General features: G+C 39.0%; 1 protein-coding gene across 4 annotated transcripts in view; it reads left to right on the top strand.

Moving 5' to 3' along the window:
- Positions 1–19721, top strand: part of MID1 (midline 1) — a 582697-nt gene that overhangs the window by 535946 nt on the left and 27030 nt on the right. For all 4 annotated transcript variants that reach the window (XM_023532275.1, XM_011362904.2, XM_023532276.1 and 1 more), the window contains 3 exons: positions 1447–1554; positions 8804–8952; positions 14963–15090. In XM_023532275.1, the coding sequence (XP_023388043.1) occupies positions 1447–1554; positions 8804–8952; positions 14963–15090 (385 nt within the window). The remainder of the gene's footprint in view (positions 1–1446; positions 1555–8803; positions 8953–14962; positions 15091–19721) is intronic.

Here is a 19721-nt window from a genome sequence, read left to right as displayed (position 1 = left end):
TCAGTGTGAGGTCAAAAGGAAAGAAAAGTTTCTTTAGAATTTTTGGAGTTTCAAGTAAATGTTTCTATAGATAGCTACATTTATTTGGAATGCCTCAAAGGCAACTAGAAACGATGGCGTGAAAGTAATAATAGTAAGGGAAATTGAGCCCAGTGACTAACTTCCTTGAAATATTAGCCTGAGTTCCACATTCTATCCTTGTCCATCAACGCATTTTAATTTTTTTTCTTTTGTTCATTAAACATTTCACAAATACGTCTATGTGCTAATCTGACATAGGACACGATCTCATGGTTTGCTACAAATGGCCGGTGACCGTCATCTTCTCAATAAGAAGATGTCTCCAGTAGTCTCTTTGCTGTGTCTTATAAGGATCAGGAATAAAACTCAAGGAATTCTGGCCTCTAGAAACAGGGCATGATTTCTCTGAACGAGCCATCAATGGATTTTTATCCTGAACTCCTGGCCCTACTTCAGCTTATCTCATTCGTAGAGAATGAAATTACTCCAGTTTAATAAAGTATCCCAAATCAAAAGGGCTTAATGACTGAGCCATGTCTCCTCCCTGAGATATGCTACGGTAATCAATGCTGTTGTCATTCTTTGTAACATCGCAGCTTCTCCCGTGCTGTGTTAAAATCATAAAACTCGTGCGTGCTATCTCCATTTCCCACAGCTGTGATTTCTGGGTCTCTGTTTATGAATAAGCATTTTGGAATTGTCATGAGTTGGAGGAAATAGCATGTATAGTTATTTCCCAAGCCCAGTTGCCAAGAATGAGCTAATTCTAACCCTCCCTTGCAGACAATGAGTCAAAAACTTCAAATACAAGCCATTCTATAATGATCTACCTACCTTGCAAGGAGAATGGCATGTTTTCATTGTAGAACCTTGGTCTTTCAGAAGTATACCAGAAGTAAAATTTTAAAAGATTAATAAAATATTTATCCTTTGATTTTTATAGTGATTCAATACAAAGTTGATGTCTGTATTTAAAAGAAAAGTTACCTTGCTTTTGAAAAATTTGCCCAGAAGACATTGATAGTAATCTGTCCCCCATAAATGAATAATATTTGTTTTTTATGTTTAATAAGCCAAAATTACACTTTCTCTCAAAATATAAAAGTAGGAATTGCAAATATATTTCAAGTGTCAATTTCCAACTAATTGGTAATAGCTATATACATGTCGTATTAAGAAAGATTCTGAGGCTTGGTCTGACTTGGCAGAAAAACTGCTATCATTGGATAATAATGTTTTCCAGGTTTCCAAGATAGGGAGTGGACATGTAAGTACTATATTTGTCATCCTTGCATAATTGGAAGAAGAGTTAATATTTAAAATGTGTGTCTGGTGGTTACCAGAAACATACTAGTCTACATTAAAAAGAGCATTTAACTAAAAACAAAGGCCAAATTAAAGCTTACCATTTTATCTATCCTGTAGGTCAATGCATCACGTCAAGAAGCCAAATTGATGGAGGAGTGTGATCTCCTCATTGAGATCATTCAGCAAAGACGACAAATTATTGGAACCAAGATCAAAGAAGGGAAGGTAAAATTCCTAGGACAGAAGATTTCATATTCTCTACCTGGAAAAATTATCATACTTCCCGTGTACTTTAATAGCTTAGGAAATAGTAATGCCCCCTTTTTCGATATTTTCTATAATCTCCCCTTAAGTCTTTAATACATAATTCATTTTGTTTGTGCCAGGGTAAGTACTAGACTAATTGGGAGAATCACTTCATAAATTATATAAATGTCTAACCACTATGCTGCACACCTGAGGCTAATATGAAATGATATTGAATGTTAACTCTAATTGCCAAAAGGAAAAAAAAAAAACAATAGTTCAAAGCCCCTTGGTTGGCCATTTTTTCTCCACCCCTGTCTTTGTGTTGTCGGGCACACCTGTAATACAAGGGCTGCTCTATTCCCCAACTCCAGGAAGCAACATGGAGTTCTGGTCTATTATAGCCATTCTTTTCCATCTCTCTTCTCGAGGAAGACTTCATTTCATATTTATTGCTATATCCCAGCAACTAACACAGTATTAAATAAATGTTTAAGTGAATCGAGCTTTATGTATAGAAATTATGAAGTTTTTTCCCTTGAGGGAATTTAGACATGTATAATTTCATGGTGGCAAAACTCCTGTAGTGTCGCTGTATGATATATTACTCTCTGGATGTATTAATAGGACTTCTTTTCTAATGTTTCTAATGTTCCTTTGGCTTTATCGTAAACCATATTCAAAAAGTAATTTACAAATTTCTTTTCTATTTTTGTAGTCACTTTCTCATTTATTCTAAATTCATTCAGAGACTGTTGGTAACTTTAGAATCCATCACTTTATTCTATTTTTAAATTGGTCACATTTATGTTGAAATACCTAGGATCCATTTTATTTTACCTATTTCTCTACCACCCTCAAAAGATAATTTTGTAAATATTTTAAAAATAGAAACATTTATTCAAGATGCAATAAATTCATGTCTTTCTTTTATTACTGCTCATAACTATACTTTAAGAAAATATGTATACTTAAATCAAGTTAGCAAGTATTAAGTAGTACGTAGATTACAATAGCTAAATAATGTTTTCTGCAAAATTTAAAAGGCACTTCTAATATCGTATAATGTTTAAATTACTTTGTCTCTATAGATTGAAAAATATTTACACATGTACATTGTGATGGCGATCAGAAAAGTTAAAGTCTAATCAAATAGTTGTCGAAGCTGTTACAGTGAATCAACAAATTAATATGAAATTATTCGCTGGCCAGCAGCTGACTCGGATGTGTTGAAAAGCTACTTTACCCACATACAAATTGTACATCTTAGAAGAGCACTGAGCGTCATCCTGGAATCCTTATAGGATACAGTTCCTCCTCCCTCATCACGCACCACATGTGAACATCTCTTAATACGTGGCCTCTTCTAGGTTCTCAGACACACGTCTGCCTGAAATACATCTGCGATTAATGATCGATATACATATGGAAGGTGATTTGTTGCCTTTACATGGTCATGTGCAAGGTTTAGTTCTCAACACGCTCATATTCGTTTCTGATTGATGCTGTAACAGATGACCACAAACACAGTGGCTTAACACAACACAGATTTATTATCTGACCTTCTAGAGATCAGAAGTCGAAAATCAGTCTCACTGGGCTAACGTCAAGATTCTGGCAGTGCTGTTTATTTCTGGAAGCTCTAGGGCTGAATCCATCTCTTGCCTTTTCCAGCTTTTAGAGGCCACCCACATTCCTCGGCTCATGGTTTCTTCCTCACCTCACTCTGATGTTTGCGTCCATCCTCAAATCTCCTTCTTTGACGCAGACTCTCCTGATTCTCTTTCGTATGGATCCTTATAATTACATTGGGATATTCCAGACAATCCAGGACAGTATGCCCCATCTCAAGAGCCTTAACTTAATAACATCTGCAATGTCCCTTTTGTCATGTAAGGTAACATAGATATATATTTGATTTGTGGTTCTTTTTGTTTGGTATTTTATATTAAATTTATTGGGATAACACTGTTTAATAAAGTAAATTTCAGGTATACGGCTTTATAATACAACATGTGTATGCACTATTGTGCGCTTACCACCTGAAGCCCCGTCTCCTTCTGTCACCTTTTATTTGACCCCCTTTACCCTTTGTCCTTCCCACTCCCCTTCCCCACTGGTAATCATCATTCTATTGTCTGTATCTATGAGTTTGTTTTTTTGTTCGTTTTGTTTGTTCGTTTGTTGCTTTTTATTTTATATTCCACATACAAGTGAAATCATATGATTCTTGTCCTTTTCCATCTGACTTATTTCTGTTGGCATGATGCTCTCAAGATTCATTCATGTTGTTGCAAATGGCAATATTTCATCTTTTTATGGCTGAGTAGTATTCCATTGTATATATCATCTTCATTGTTTCCATGTCTTAACTATTGTGAATAATGCTGTAATGAACATAGAGGTAAATATATCTTTATAAACAAGTGTTTTCGAATGGGGGGAGGGCGGGTAGATAGCCAGAAGAGGGATTGCTGGGTCATATTCTTAATTTTGGGGGGAACCTCCATACTGTTTCCCATCATGGCTGTACCAATTTACTTTCCTACCAGCTGCGTGTGAGGGTTCCCTTTTCCCTGCAACCTCTCCAGCACTTGTTATTTCTTGGCTTATTGATAATAGTCATTATAACAAGTGTGAGGTGTTATCTCATTGTGATTTTGATTTGCATTTCCCTTGTAACTAGTGATGTCGAACATCTTTTCATGGGTCTGCTGGCCATCTGTATGTTTTCCTTAGAAAAGCGTCTATTCAGTTCTTCTGCCTATTTTTTAATCAGATTGTTTTGTTGTTGTGGAGTTATATGAGTTCTTTATATATTTTGGATATTAGTCCCTTATCAGATGTGTCATTTGCAAATATCTTTTCCCATTCAGTTTGTTGCCTCTTTGTTTCGTTGATGGTTTCTTTCGCTGTGCAGAAGCTTTTCAGTTCGATGTAGTCCCATTCAGCCCTGAATTCAAGAAGGTGTTTTCCTCTGGAGAGGGACGTGAATGAAGTCAGGAAGGGACACACAGGGGCTTCGGTGCTATCAACAACATTTTACTTCATTTTGAAAACTCTGATGCTATTATGAAAATATTGAGATTTGGTAAAGCTGTTACTGTGTACAGGAACGTTGATCATATTGCATTTAAAATTGCCTGTATGAAATTGATCACTTTTTTAAAAGTGCACATTTGCTTGGGGACATTATGTCAGAAGGCAATATTAGAAAGCAAACGTGACTTGTAAAAGATGAGGGCCCGGTCCAGCTTTCTCTTGAGTTACTGCTTTGGCACATGACCAAAGACTAGTTGATCCCAAACCCTGGAAATCCCAAACCCCTGGCCAGGGCATGTGGTGTCAGAGATACATTTTGAAGAAGAGCATAGGTACCAACACCCTGGAAATCAGAGGTGCTGGGCAGGGAGAGCAAGTACGGACTTGGTACCCAGTGAGGATGCCCAGGGTGGTGGCTAGACAGCCTAAGGACACTGAATCCAGAGAAGGGACAGTGGGGCCCTCTGACCAGCACTTGGAAGTGAGGAACTAGAGGAAGAACTGGCGGGATCATGGAGACCATAAAGGTGGATTTTATCTGCTTCATGACTTGGCCTCCATCCGTCTCTGGTGCTGATCACAAGGCGGTTAGACCTGGCAGGAACAAGTTCACCACAAATCCTCTCACTGGGGAGGTTGCCTTGCAGGCGATGTTGTTACACATTAGTACATACTGGTCATTCCTACTCTCAGAACATTGTGTATTCTTTGAAATAAATAGCTCAACAGTCTTTATACTTGGATGAACTGCAGAATCTCAAGCCATGAGACTCCATGGGAAAGAGTTGTCTTATTTCTTCAGTAGTAGAGGATAAATGTCATGCCACCACAAAAGCTGATGGCAAGCTCCAGATAAGCAAGTTATGCATTTTATGATCAGAGCCCACAGCTGAGAGCAAAAGGGTCCTTCTCTTCTCTGCTTTTAAATACTCTAAATCTCTAAAATTTAAGTAAGCTTAGTAAGCTTAAACTAAATGTTCAGTCTCTTCTATAGCTTTATAGAGATGCTGAGTACAGGCTTCACTGTCAATTCAGATACATTGTGTTACTTGAGGATCAATTGTTTGGATGGAGCAATTTTGGAATGAGAATCCTACATCTGTATAAAAGCATCGAAATGCACTTTAAGAAAAATAAAGGGCTACTTTTAAAAGCATGTGTAAATAGCAAATAAAATGATATAAATAGGCCTATGTCCTCACTAAATGGAGATTCCAACAGACAGTGTATTTCCGTGATGAGTATGGAGCGAATTCTAAAGATTACAATATGGCAATCGTACTTCCCAAAGGACAAAAAAACAGTGCCAACTCGGAAAATCTTCCCCTGCAGCAGTAGCACTTACATATAGAGAATTTTATGTGTCAGTCTCTAGTTCTTTCTTTTTTAAAAAATCAAATTTTACTCGTCTTGTCAGATTTCTAAACTAATACCTTCAAAAGTGGTTTCTAATGAAGGAATTAGTATTTTGCTAAATGCTTAGCGTCTGATTCTGAAGTGCTGTACCATGCAGGATAGTGTTTCACAGTTTGGTTTAAATCAGGGCCATCTGATCAGAATCATTTAAGTTGTCAAACTTTTTCTGAAAAGGGCCGGGCCAGATAATGTTTTAGGCTTTGCCATAATGGTCTCTGTTGCAAGAGCTCACCTCTGCCCAACATCGTAGTGTGAAAGCGGCCATAGATGATTCATAAATGAATGAATGTGGCAGTGTGCCAATAAACCTTTATTTATACAAACAGGTTGTGTGCTGGATATGGCCCACAGACCATAGTTTGTGAACACCTAACTCAGAGCGGTGTTTTTCTTTTCTCTTTTCCTTTTTTTTTTTTTTTTTTTTACTGAAACCCACACTAAGAAATATATATGACATCAGATTCAGCACAGATAGCCAGACACACATACATACACAAGAAAAAAGTATTCGAAAACATAACTTGCCCTTTGTGCCAGGAACACACTCTGCTAATCTCTTTTCTCCTCTCCACTTTTCTTTTATTTAGTTTTATAAACGCTAGTACTGACCACACTAATGATTCATCACCTACAGATCAAAAACACATTCATTTCTTGTTAAAGTGCTGATTCCTGCTGCTCTGCCAATTACAGCTCCTTACTGAGGATATTGGAGAGTGACCCCAAACAACTAATTTTTCTTTAAAAAATGATCGCCAGCTGATTCTTGCACACACCAGGTTTGAAAAGCTCCAATCTGGTGTATTGGATGGAATTGTACACCGAACTAAAATTTAAATTATGCTAACAATTGTTTTCTGTAAAACATTCCCACGTTTTCAAAGGAGGCTCTCCTTTTGACTTGCTTCAATTTATGCATGATTTGGGGCTTTTTTTTCTTTTCCTCTTATGTCACTTAATTTCCAGTGTCATAGAAGAAAAAGGAGAAAATGGAGTTCAAGCATTGTTACATTTGTAATCTGTGCAGTCGCTAATAGGCCTACAGAAAGGATAAGAGAGTGACATGAAATTATTCTAAGGGAATATTTTGACCTTATAGTTCTTTTGTTAGAATCGTAGTAAACATCTTCAAGTCTGTCGTGTAATGTAAAGCATTCCTTATGTTGTATGATTAAATATTTCATTCACTTGGTTTTGTTCTAGGGAGTCTTATTTTTCCTTCCTCTGACAATTTCTTATGGATGTGTTCTAATATCTTGCATTGGACCCCGCCTTTCTTAGCTTTACCTCTGGATATAATGATGTTAGAAGCTAAATTCTGTTTTGGTGTAAAATAAGTGTTATTTTATTCAACTAATGAACACAGTTAATCTGCTGCAGATGGTCACTATAAATAATGAGTCAAGCCTTTTACCAGGCTTAAAATCGCACACCGTTTGCCTCAAAGTTTGACACTTCATTCTCTAACTCTTCTTTCAAGAATTTTTCTCACTCTTGCCTGAAATCTTGTGGCTGCTGTCTCTCTCGATTCAGCATTAATTTCCTTTGTTTGCAACAGGACAACCAAGCTGGAATCGGACGTTCCTCGGAGACTTCAAGCTCTGACATCTCCTTCCTTCCTTTTATTCGATTAGAGTTGCATGAGGATGATAATGATGACTTGGAGAAAGAAGGAATTTCTTGGAGTTAGCAGGAATTCTGGAGGGAGCCTGAGCCAGCCTTGTCTGTAAGACAGATTCACTGGCCTCCTCCCTACCCTTTCGGCCAGGGCTCTTTTCCGTCCCGGAATGATCACAAAGCCGGCCGAGCCCTGTCCCAAGTTGTGTGGATGGGGGTACCAGGCGCATGGCAATTCCAATGAGCGGTCTAATTTTATCTTGGCTTCTGGCCAGAGGGCTTCATGTCACAGCACATTTCAAACACCAAAGCGAATGGTCAAGTATGTTACTGTGGACTCATCTTGGCCTGCCCCAGAGGTTATGGTCAATTACATTCGAGGGTCGTTTTCAAGCAAGACAGAATCAGGAATTGGAAAGGAGGTTGGAACTAAACATGCGTTTTTATCCCAACTGGGAAATGCTTATCAAAATAGTTTTAGTTATCAAGTAAGCACAAAGTGCCTGGAAATGACGTTCCCAAAGAGGGGAAATGGCCCAGCTGTGCTTTTTTTGGCTTTCTCTCATCCGCTCAACAGGAAAAATATTAATCAATGGAAAAATGCTCCCCGTCTGTTAATTTAACGTGTGAGCTTTAGATAGTGTGGGAAATAGTAATGCTTAATGTTTTTAGATCACAGTTTTATTACATGGATCGCAAAGAACTTTTTAGAAAATGGTTTCTACTTAAAGCCACGTGTTTGTGCCTACAGAGATGTTTTATTTTCTTGATGGCACAGCTGAAACACTGAGATCAAGTTCCAGGATTTCTTACGATCTTACAGTAATCGTGTGTAATAGTCAAGGGAAGAGGTCCGATAACCCTCTGTAACTTAGGCAACAACTTTTTTCCCCATCAACAGGGAAGCAATTCACAATTCAGTGCTTCCTCGCAAACCAAATTAGCAACACTTCTCCAAAGACGTAAAGAATGTCTAAGACAAGAGTCCCGTAACTGGGATTTCCATAGTTTGATATCACTCTATGCCTACTTTTTGAAATTTTATCGAAGGACTGCTTACATACAACAAAACGCACACATCGGAAGGCTCCGGCCCGATGCATTTTCACTAAGCGAGCCCACCTGTGTAACCACCTCCATGCTTTTGTTCAAGGTGATGAGGCTTCGCAAGCTGGCTCAGCAGATTGCAAACTGCAAACAGTGCATTGAGCGGTCGGCATCACTCATCTCCCAAGCGGAACACTCTCTGAAGGAGAATGATCATGCACGGTTCCTGCAGACTGCTAAGAATATCACCGAGAGGTGAGTGCAGGGACTGCTGGGAAGTTCTCAGCTGCTGGGCTTCTGCGTCTGCGGTGTGATTGGTTGGCCTTGCCCTCGCCTTGCTTTTGTTTTCATTTTCAAGGCCGAGTACCGGAGAGAATAGACGCTTTGATTTGCTTTGTTCCAGCTAAAGATGCTTCCCTTTGACATGTCAGAGCCTTTTCAGTAGCAGCCTGGAGTTCAAGGCCTTTGAAACAAGAGTCCGCCAGTTAGAAAGAATAAAATCAGTCTGCTTTTAGGGGAGAAAAGCTACGATGGCACAAAAATGGCATGTATTGTGACTTTCAGAACTGATCTTATCATACACTTGATAGCAAAGAATCAAAAAGAAGGCAGAAACATAAAAGAGAATCTTTTCTTCCATCTCAGGGCTCAGCTACTAAAGAAAAATGGCCCAGGTGTTGTTTTCTTTTAGACCTGTTTTTATTTGGTTGAGAAGCTTCGCCTTTCTTGAAAAGGTCAAGGCCAATTCACATGAGAGAGAAAGGACCAAACTGTCAACCTCATGCCTCCTTCTTTCAAAATACCCTTTATTCTAGGATAGGGAATATAAAAATGACGTTATTTCGAATGGTCAGTTCAGCATTAAAACTGGCGGGGTCAGCACCCCTTCAGTACCTGTACTTGATTGGCACACAAATTACTGGCCATCGCCGAAGCAAACACCTATAGCGATTTCAGCGGGGCCAAAGATAAGCACCTAATACCACCTAAATGACATTTCTGATCAATGCCAATGGCCTTGACTTTTTATTCATTCTAATTTTCAGAGTTAGCTGCCCCTTATCCAAAGCAATAATGGAATCCTATCACTAGAAGATCCCGAACAGCTCATTCATGCTGGTCTTTCTCCTAGAGCAGGGGTTTGCCTTTTTTTTTTTTTTTTCTGTAAAGGACCAGAGAGTAAATATTTTCAGCTTTGCGGATTATAAGGTCTTGATCACAACTATGCAATTCTGCTATTGTAGCTCTACAACAGCCTGTATAGATAATACAGAGACAAATGGACATGGCTGTGTTCCAATGAAACCATTTACAAAAACAGGCAGCAGGCCAGATTTGGCCTGTGGGCTGTACTTTGCCAAACCCTGGCCTAGGAAAAAAAAAATACTCACCATCTTAGGACTTGAACTTCTTCAAGAAAGAAGAAAGAAAACTAATATTTATCAAATGCTTGCTTGTGTTGGACTCACTCTCAAAATATCGCATAGAGGTAGGCATTGATATTTTCATTTTTACTGTTCTTTCAATGAGAGTAGTTCACAGTATTTTTACAGCTCTGGTCTAGTATCCAACCAGCTTGATTGTGTTATTTCTCAATATTTGAAAAAATTTCCTTCTACAACTGGTTAGATACTTTTCCAAAGCACATGCATGAGAGCTGATTATCATCCCTTTTCTATCCTTAAAACAATCTCCCCCTTCCCTAAAGGAAGCCAGTTTCTTTCCTTCTGACTCCCGAGTTCCAAATGTTTAACTGTCTTCACTGCTCTCATCTGGACTATATCCAGTTGCTTTATAGTCATCAGAAAGTTAAAACTCCGAACAGCACTAATACTCCAATATACCGAGGACGTTCTACTAGACAGTGTTTACACTTACATCATGATTTTCAACTGGGATCCAAGAGTGCTTTTCTCCAGCTATAAATCGTGAGATGTCCAGATGCAGTAGCTACTGTGAGCTGCATTTCTCAGCAATCCCTAAAAATTTGATCAATTATAACATGAAAAACTCCTCACTTAGCGAGGGGAGATAATGTGGCCCCATAACAGTTAAGGTAGAACATTCTGAAAGAAGACCTGTATTTGAAGCATAACATAAGCACATGAATGCCTACATACGATCTACATCAGATACAGCTGGTCGTATCTGGTCCCATTCACCCCTACCTATAACAAGCCTGTCTCATCAAGAATGGAAACATGACCAATCTCCCTTTCTATAAATGAATTATATTATATACTATATTCTCAAGCCTCACTAATGTATAGTTCTTGGTGTAACAGTATGCACACTTTCAGAAAATGATGTTTAAATAAGCAAAACTATCCACTAAATCCAGGCATAAGAAAGTTGGCCTACTGCTTATGAGAATTCTAAATTGCCGTCAAGTTTGACTACACAGTGCCTGTAAAAATTTGCTAGAGGTCTGTGTCCCACTGTTTCTGCATCTCCCTCCCTCTCTCCATCTCTATTTGTCAGTCCTCTTGGTTGATCCCTGAGCCTTTCTGTTTTTCCAGCAACCGGAATGCAAAAAAGGACTCTGGGCTGGAACTAGAAGTTGGGAAACCTGGGTCCACATCCCAGCACTGCCACTTTTTAACTGTGACTCTTTGGATTTATTCATAAGCTATCGTCTCCTTAAAAAATTTGGCTCATAATAGCTACCTCTATCAGTAGTTGTGATAACATCGCCGACAACTCCTAAGAATGCGCCTTAAGCGTCATAGGTATTCAATAACGTTCATGGGATTTATGTTTGCATCTTGCAGGATGTCAGTATGATCCTTCCTTGTCTATCTATACCAATGTTGGTCTCCATCTACCTTTCTCTATTCTTCAACTCTTCACATTCTTCTCTACGGCGTGACTTCGTGATTCTCTGCCTCCTACTGTGTCTGCCTTGCGCTTTGCCACCTGTGTACGCTAAACCATTTTTTATTCTTCTCTTCAAGGGTGGAAAGCCCACAACAAACTTTAAATGCTGCAGGCCTTCCTAAAGAGAGACTTGGATGCGATTTTTTCTCCTGCTTCATTGAATCACTTAAAGTAGATATGTTCACCTACAAGCTGAATCAAGCTGCAAAACGTTGTTCAATTCAGAAACATCAAAAAAAAAAAAGAGAGGAACTCAAACTTTACATGGTAGGAATGCATATGCTTTGGAATCGAGCGTTTGGCTCTGTGCTATTGCTTAGTAGTAATTATGGATAGCCTTGGGACTGCTCCTTAACACTCATGAGTCTACTTCTGTTCATAGCTCCCAGCAAGAAGGATTCATACCATCTTGTTTTTACCATTGTAGTCCCAGCACATAGTGACCTGCCTGACATGAATGAATGAGCGAAGGAATCTATAAAACAGGGCCAATTATTCCTACCTAAAATAACATGGTCGTTTTAGAGATAAAATGAAATAATATAGTAAAAATATTAGCCCAGTTCCTGTCTCAAGGTGAACACGCAACAAATGCTAATTTTCTTCTTTTTCACTCACTAAATGGATGCAGATGGATTGTATCATATACTGTAGTCTCAAGCCACACTAATATATAGGTCTTTGGTATGATTGTCTATGCAGCTTTATAAAATTACATTAAATAAACAGAGCTCTTCACTAAATCCAAGCATAAGGAAGTTGGTCTAGTACGTATGAGAAATATAAAATTAAAGTCACTTTTAGTAGCAAATTATCTGTGTCAAGAAGATGGTAAAAAGAAAATTCCCTCTGAACAGGCAGTTCAAGGAGCCATCCGACTTTCCAAGACTACAAAGCCAAGAACTTCAGTTTTCAGCACTGGAAAGATATCACTTGATTACAAGAATTAGAGCACATCTGATGAATGGTTTTTGAAGTGTGTTCTGTAGGGTGTTACTTGGTATTAAAACAACAACAAAGTTCCAGAGCCAAATGCACTTGGGAAATCCTGAACTGACCAAAGTAAACCCTGTGTTGTTTTTGTGAGACCTCACCAGGTTTTACCATGGTGACATGCGTTGTAGAGTGCCCGCCTCAGAGAGACCTATTTAAATGCCATTGTCAGGTCAGGCATGGGGCAGGAGGGGATATTACATGGGAAGGGTAGAGCATCTTCCCCTGGCATTGGCTGTTGGGCAGAAACCCTGTGAGCATTGTGGTTTTAGACACGTCCACGTTCGGGAAAACTGGCCCCGTGTGGCTGCTAGCAACTGAGTGTCATGGAGATTAGGAGCATCAAAGTCGAAGTAGAAATAGGGAGTAACGTGCAGCCCACCCTCTTAAACATCCAGCTGAGACACAATGCCCTTATTTGTCTCAGTATGTTAAGAGCTTAACACACACACCCACAAGCATACGCACACATGTGCACAACATGAGTTTGAAAGCAAAGAATTGAGAAAGTTCCATAGCACTAATGGCCCAGGTGAATTTTGGCAACTTATCTGAAGGGCAAGAAGATGGTCAACAAGGATTTGGGGAATGAAAACATGGCCTAAGATGTTGAATTTGGCAGATCTCCCCTTGCCTGTCACTCCAATTAAGAATTTGAAATTGTAGCCAAAGATAAATATCTTTCCATCAAAAAAATGTGTTGGTGTTAAAAGCTGCAGTAATCTCCAAAGAGTCTTGCTGTCAGTCTTTGGCTCCCAGGCTCAGGAACTTTCATCCTTTTCATTCCTAACCCACAAAGTTCTCACCATCAAAACGTCAGGCACTTGACCAAGGCATGTTTTACTTAATTGTTTATGGACCATCCGACCAGGAGAAACTTGAGAATGAAATCTGTTTTAGATGAACCTAAACAGAGGGATCTGCCAGTGGACAGAGGAAATGCTAAAGCAAAGATCATCTGCTCGGAGCAATTGAAGTCCTCTAACCTGTCGAACACAAGTTCTGTGCCACGCATGCGCGACAAAGACGTGCCATCAAAAGTTAACCGCTTGTTTCAGAACAAGCTCCTTCCTGGACATCATGAAACAGAATTAATTGGGGTTTCACTTTAAAATTTTTATTTGAAGTGTTCGAATGGCACTGTAGCCATTTCTTTGAACTTTTATGCATTGGTGCAAATATTTTGGACTCTTCAGTACATGGCACACTTTAAGAGGTTAGTTAATATTTGTTGAGATATATCTCTTGGGGTAACCAGGTTGACATTTTTCTAGATCCAATGTAAGAATATAGACCTGGAATAATTCTCCTGGCTGCTACCAGCTAGCTTTGTGGCCTTGTACACATGAGCATCAATGCCCTTAATTAGAAAATGAGTAACTAGATTTAGAGCTAAATTATCTCAGATAATGTTTCTTTGCTCAAAAATTCCCAGCACCCTACACACAGTAGGTCCTTGGTGGTGTTTACCGAACTTAATGAAATACCAAAGTCCACAAGATGATAAGTCTGCATAGTTCGATATGCTCAGAAGTGGTTTGCATCATGCCACAATTTTCTTGTTTTTAAGAGAACACTTGCATTTTTTAATGACTCCAAATGTTCCGCTATTAATAACTGAACTTTCCAAATCAACTCGAGGGTCCATAGCGGGAGATTGGTACTTAGCAGTACCTTGCTCTATGGTTTATAAATGAAAGCTCTTAACTAGCGATCCTAAATGAAGAGGAGAAACAGTACATCCATTGGGGGAATTTGTGAGAAAGCTCATGAATATTTTCCATGGCATCTGCTGGGAATATGGTAAAAGAAAATGAATACAAGGAGAATGAGAACGAGCCAGACAAAATTTCTTTTTTAATGTTTATTTTAGAAAGAGGCTAGTAATTGATTAAACTAATCCAATATCTGGAAACATTCTTTTTTAATCTTCACTTTGCCTTTTATGCAGTTTGAGATTTTGGAGACTCCTCTTTGAAGTGGAGCAGGGTCGAGTCTGAAAGGAACAAACAGTTTCCCAGACAGATGTGTGAAGAAATGCCTGGAGCTATGTGCCTCTCGCTGGGGTTAGATGTGATGGGGCCAGGCTGTTAAATACACAGCAACATGAAATATGAATATTCTTTTGCCTCCGTGGGGAATTTTTTTCCAATAGTAAAAGGGAAGGGGGAAGCCATTCTGCTGTTTTTCCAATTCCTTTGCCTTTTCTTTGAGCTTGAATTCATTTGCATCGTGTTGTTGTGTTGTGCCATTCCGAGATTCTTTTAAAGCTTGTGAGTAAAAACCGCACTCTTTTTTTTTTTATGATATTTCTTTTTATTTTTTTCATTCCTATGCAGGTATGGTAACAGCCATCTTGACGTTTCTAAAAAAGTTGTTTTGTTTAAAATTACAGAGTCTCCATGGCAACTGCTTCATCCCAGGTCCTAATTCCTGAAATCAACCTCAATGACACATTTGACACCTTTGCCTTAGATTTTTCCCGAGAGAAGAAATTGCTAGAATGTCTGGATTACCTTACAGGTATTGTCTTTTGTGTTTTCTTTGACATTGTATATAGTCAGTGACACAAATACTTTGCCACCAGATCAATTCCCTAAACACCAGAGATGTAGGCTTCTGATTTAGGAATGGAGTCTAATATTCCTGCAAACATTTTCTGGCACTCTTTTTCAACCAAAGCAACACAGTCCAAGACTGAATCGAGGGCACACACACAAAAAAAGAGAATCTCTCATTAAAAGCATACTTACTACTATTTCCCTTATTCTCAGAGTGTGCGTAACTCAAAGGATAGCTCTGTTGGCCATCAAAGAGATACATAGGGTAGCATTGCTGTTTTTCATTTCATGTCAGCAAGGCATCTGACTCTCAATAGCGCCTTGGCAGAATAAAAAATGGCAGCTAACTGATTGGCTATCTATCCTGCTCTAGCTCTTTGTATTTGTGACTTTGTTTAATCTTCACAACATCAAACTGAGGTCAAGTGTTATAGTCTTCATTTTGCAAATGATGAAGGCCATCCGTCTTGCTAGAGGTAAGATAGCTAGGGAGTGGCAGAAGCAGGATTTGGCTTGAGTCCGTACAGACTCCAAAGACCTCTGCCTTTTCTAGTAAAAGACTGAGTTTCGTCTTGGCAAAGGTCACTATGGCAAACATCCTAAAAATCGCATTTGAATTCCTGGTGCCATGTTTCAATCCTGTGCTTTCTTATAGGCTTTTTGTGCGGGGGCGGGGGGGGGAGTCAAGCTTGAAAAACAAAAGCAACAACAGTAAAATAAAACCTCAGGCTACTCCTATTTCTAACCATGCTTCCAAGTTTTTCTTTGCTGTTAACCTCTAAAGTGGGAACTAAAAACATTAGCTGGTAGCATGTGGACTGTTTAGACGACCTTATTTGTGTTAGCCAAAGCCACTGGCGCTTATGACTTCAGGAAAGCTCCATATATACAGTAAAACCAGATGTGCACTGAACTTAGGACATGTAGCCCTCAAGAGACCACATCCCTTACTGCACACGGCATCAGCTTCTCAACTTTAATTCTATGTGCATGTTTGTGGGAGAGTGGGAGCATGGTGTGATGTTTGTTTTTACAGCCTGTGGATAGAAAGCAAGGAGTTCTACATTCAGGGAGCATTGTACCCAGAAGATCAGTGTTTTTCATTGCAAGGCCCCAAGGTGCTGTTTTTAGCCTTTGTGCATTTACAAGGAGGCAAGCAAGTCATCCCACAAACTTCCTATCTTATGTCATTCTTCTTTCGAACCATACCATTCCTATTAAAGAAGAAAGAAACCAACTCACAAAGCATTTGTCATAAAGAACCAAACTTAGTTTCAAATATTCGTGAATTTACTGCCCTCCTTTTTTAAGCTTTTAACTCTGAGATTTATCTAAACTAACACTATCCACTAGCACTTTCTACGACAATAGAAACATTGCATATCTGTACTATCCAATATGGTAGCTGCTAGCCACATGCAGCTATGGAAAACTTGAAATGTGGCTAGTGAGTTTTTATTTAACCTCAATTAAATGTAATTGAAATTTAAAGGGCCACATGTAGTTTGTGGCTACTGTATTAGACAGTGCAGGTCTAGGGGTTTCTCTGGCCGAGCTGATTTTCGTGATGGCATCCTGTTTAAAAAAAAAAAAAATCTCCTTTTTTCTTATATCATTTGGAAATGAGCATAGTTGCAACAAAAGAAAATCCAATTAGCAGTGACGAACCCATCAAGGAATATTCATTATCATGAAACAGGAGAACAGAGGCATGTGAACCAGGATCGGGCAGCCGTTCAGTGATGACCTCAGACCCCAGACTCTTTCTCTTTTTCTGCTCTGCCATGTTCATTGTGTTGCCTTTTGGACACATGATCACAATGTGGCTATGCCACTTCCAAACATTATATTCAAGCTATAGACAAAAAGAGAGGGGCAGAGGGGGAGATAATGACAGAAAACGCTGTCAGCCAAGTTTGTCTTTGTTTATCTGGAAGAGAAAAGGCTTACTCTGAAGACCCATCCAGCAAACTTTCGCTTGTGTCTTGTGGGCCGGATCCATGTCACGAAGTCATGCCCAAGTGCAAAAAAAGTCTGAAAAAAATGTTTGGCCGGGCACTTGGCCATTCTGCATAAAATTGGTATCTCATTGACAGGAATATGTCCTCCCCATTTCCCAATAATTATTTAATGCTATTTCAGTGCTGCACACCTATTCTAATCGCTCTTGGAATGCCAAAGTACTGATTAAAAGGGAGATTGTGAAAGTAGTTTGCACTGACTAGTAATGTGAGCACCATATATCATTCCGATGGCTGTTTATGCCAGACTAAAGCCCATATGGGGTACCTGCTATTATGCCTTCTTAGCCGTTAACCTCAAATACAAATTTGGCCCATTTGTAGACATAACATTGATCCCGACCATAACATGGGATGCTTGGCTGATATTGCCAAGTCCAAATAGTTTATCAGACATTTGTAAGCAGGAAATGAAGTGTTCGTGGAGTATTAGACCACCATTTCTTGCGTCTTATTTATGATAGAGGCAAGAAAATAACAGCCCTGGTACTCATTCCATGAATATTGAAATTGGCAGCATGCTGCTGTTCTCATTTACAGTAAATCATGTATTGACGTTTTAGGACAAACCCACTGGGTTTATGATCGAAACAGTGTTAGCCTGCTTGGTTGTGAAAACAAGTATTTTCCCCTTCTGACATGCCTCTAAGTGGTATGTCAAGTTAATAACCCAGAGAGGTGACATTTCCTCCACGATTGCAGCTACTGCCATGTATCTCACAGCTGCTTACCTATTTTGAACATGTTTTCTTTATATTTAATCATATATTGCAATGCAGAAAGAACAAAATCTTTCCACAATCTAAATAGCTTAATGAACTATTTAGATTATGGGAGAATAAGTATTTCTCCACCGATCCATGCAGGATGACCCCACACTAACAGAGACCACATGGATAAAAAGCATGTTTTACGATGCAGCTGGGCCTCCCCCACAGAATGCATCTCCTGATTGGTGTCATTGATTTATCCACATCCAAGTCACAGCATATGACACTGAATCTTACATGTGGCTACTTCAGGAGACAGATGTATAAACACATATTCCAGAAAGAACACTCTAAGGGCTCTTTAGAGCCCTTCTGTCATAATACACAACTTAACACAGCGCCTGCCACGTGTAGGTATTCAATAACCAATAGGCAAAGCGAGACTAAGTGACTTTATACAGCAGACATAAAAGTTCCTTACTTTGTATGATACGTGTCCTGAATATGTCTTTAGGTGGCAAAGTGAAGAATACTAAAATAATCAAAGTTTTAAGTTTACCATTTTCATAAACTTTCTCCCCTCTTTGGATGTGTTTAGGACTCAGGAATTCTATAGTAGTGTAAGCAAAAGGTGGCCACTAACCTATAGAATGCAGGTATGTTTCTCCTTTCAAAGTTAGGTTCTGGTGTAAAGAGAGTTGAAATAAAGGCCTAGATTGATTCTCTAAACCAGGGGTCAGCAAACTTTGACTGTAAAGGGCCAAATGGTAAATATTTGGGGCTGTGCAGGACATACGGTCACAACTACTCAACTCTGCTGTTGCACAAAAGCAGCCGTAGTCAATATATAAATGAATGAGCCTGGCTGTGTTCCAATAAAACTTTATTTACAAAAACAGGCAGTGGGCCAGTTTTGGCCCATAGCCATAGTTTGCCAAGCCCTGTCTGAAACATTATTGCTAGTGCAAAGCACTCACTGTCTAGCCTTTTTCTTGCTCACAAACTCTTCTCATAAAACCAGTTACTGAAATCAGTCCAGTAGAAGTCAATTTAAAATCGTTATTTTGGTAGGATGTAGACTTCTCTGCTCCAGAATGTGTTCAAGACATAAAACAGCAGCCTTCTCCAGCGATGAAGTTAACCAAATGCCAAGGAATCATGTTTTTCTTGGGGAAGGAAAATGTACTGTTTAGATATGATGGATTGCTAATCATGTTCTTATTTGAAATATCACCGATAAATTGAAAAATGAGAAGAAAATAGGGCCACACTAATAATTTTTTAATAAGGCATCAAAACATCTAATGAAAGATTTTCAAACAGTTATTTGGCTGATATGTTATGGGATAAAAAACTTTGGTACTTTTCCAATTGGGTGCAATTTTAAATATAAAAATATGTGGCATCATGTAGCTCAGAAGTTGGCAAACTTTGGCTCACAGACCAAATCTAGCCCTCACTTGTTTTTGTAAATAAGGTTTTACTGGAACCTGGCCATGTCCATTTGAGTACAAATTGTCTTTGGCTTCTTTCATGATGCAAAGGCAGAGTTAAGTTGTTGCAACAGAGTCCGCAAAGCCTAAAATATTTACCATCTAGCCCTTTACCAAAAAAGTTTGCCTTGCCTGCAATGTGGATGAAATTACAAAAGTTTATCTGGTTTACTTTTTGTTAACATGTTTTCTTCACGGAGGAGAGAATCTTATTTGTTTAACCTCCTAAACATGCTTTTAGGATAAAGAGAGGTAAGTCCATACTGCAGGCCGAAGTCACACTACCGAATAAAAATCCCAGTGATAGCAAGCCAACCAAATGTTCCTTAGGTTGGGGTTACCATCTCAATGATAGTAGACCTCATGGAT

This window comes from Pteropus vampyrus, unplaced genomic scaffold, assembly GCF_000151845.1.
Source record: "Pteropus vampyrus isolate Shadow unplaced genomic scaffold, Pvam_2.0 Scaffold81, whole genome shotgun sequence".
Lineage (NCBI taxonomy): Eukaryota > Metazoa > Chordata > Mammalia > Chiroptera > Pteropodidae > Pteropus > Pteropus vampyrus.
The sequence above is the reverse complement of the archived record's forward strand: the minus strand, read 5'-3'. Positions and strand labels throughout refer to the sequence as shown.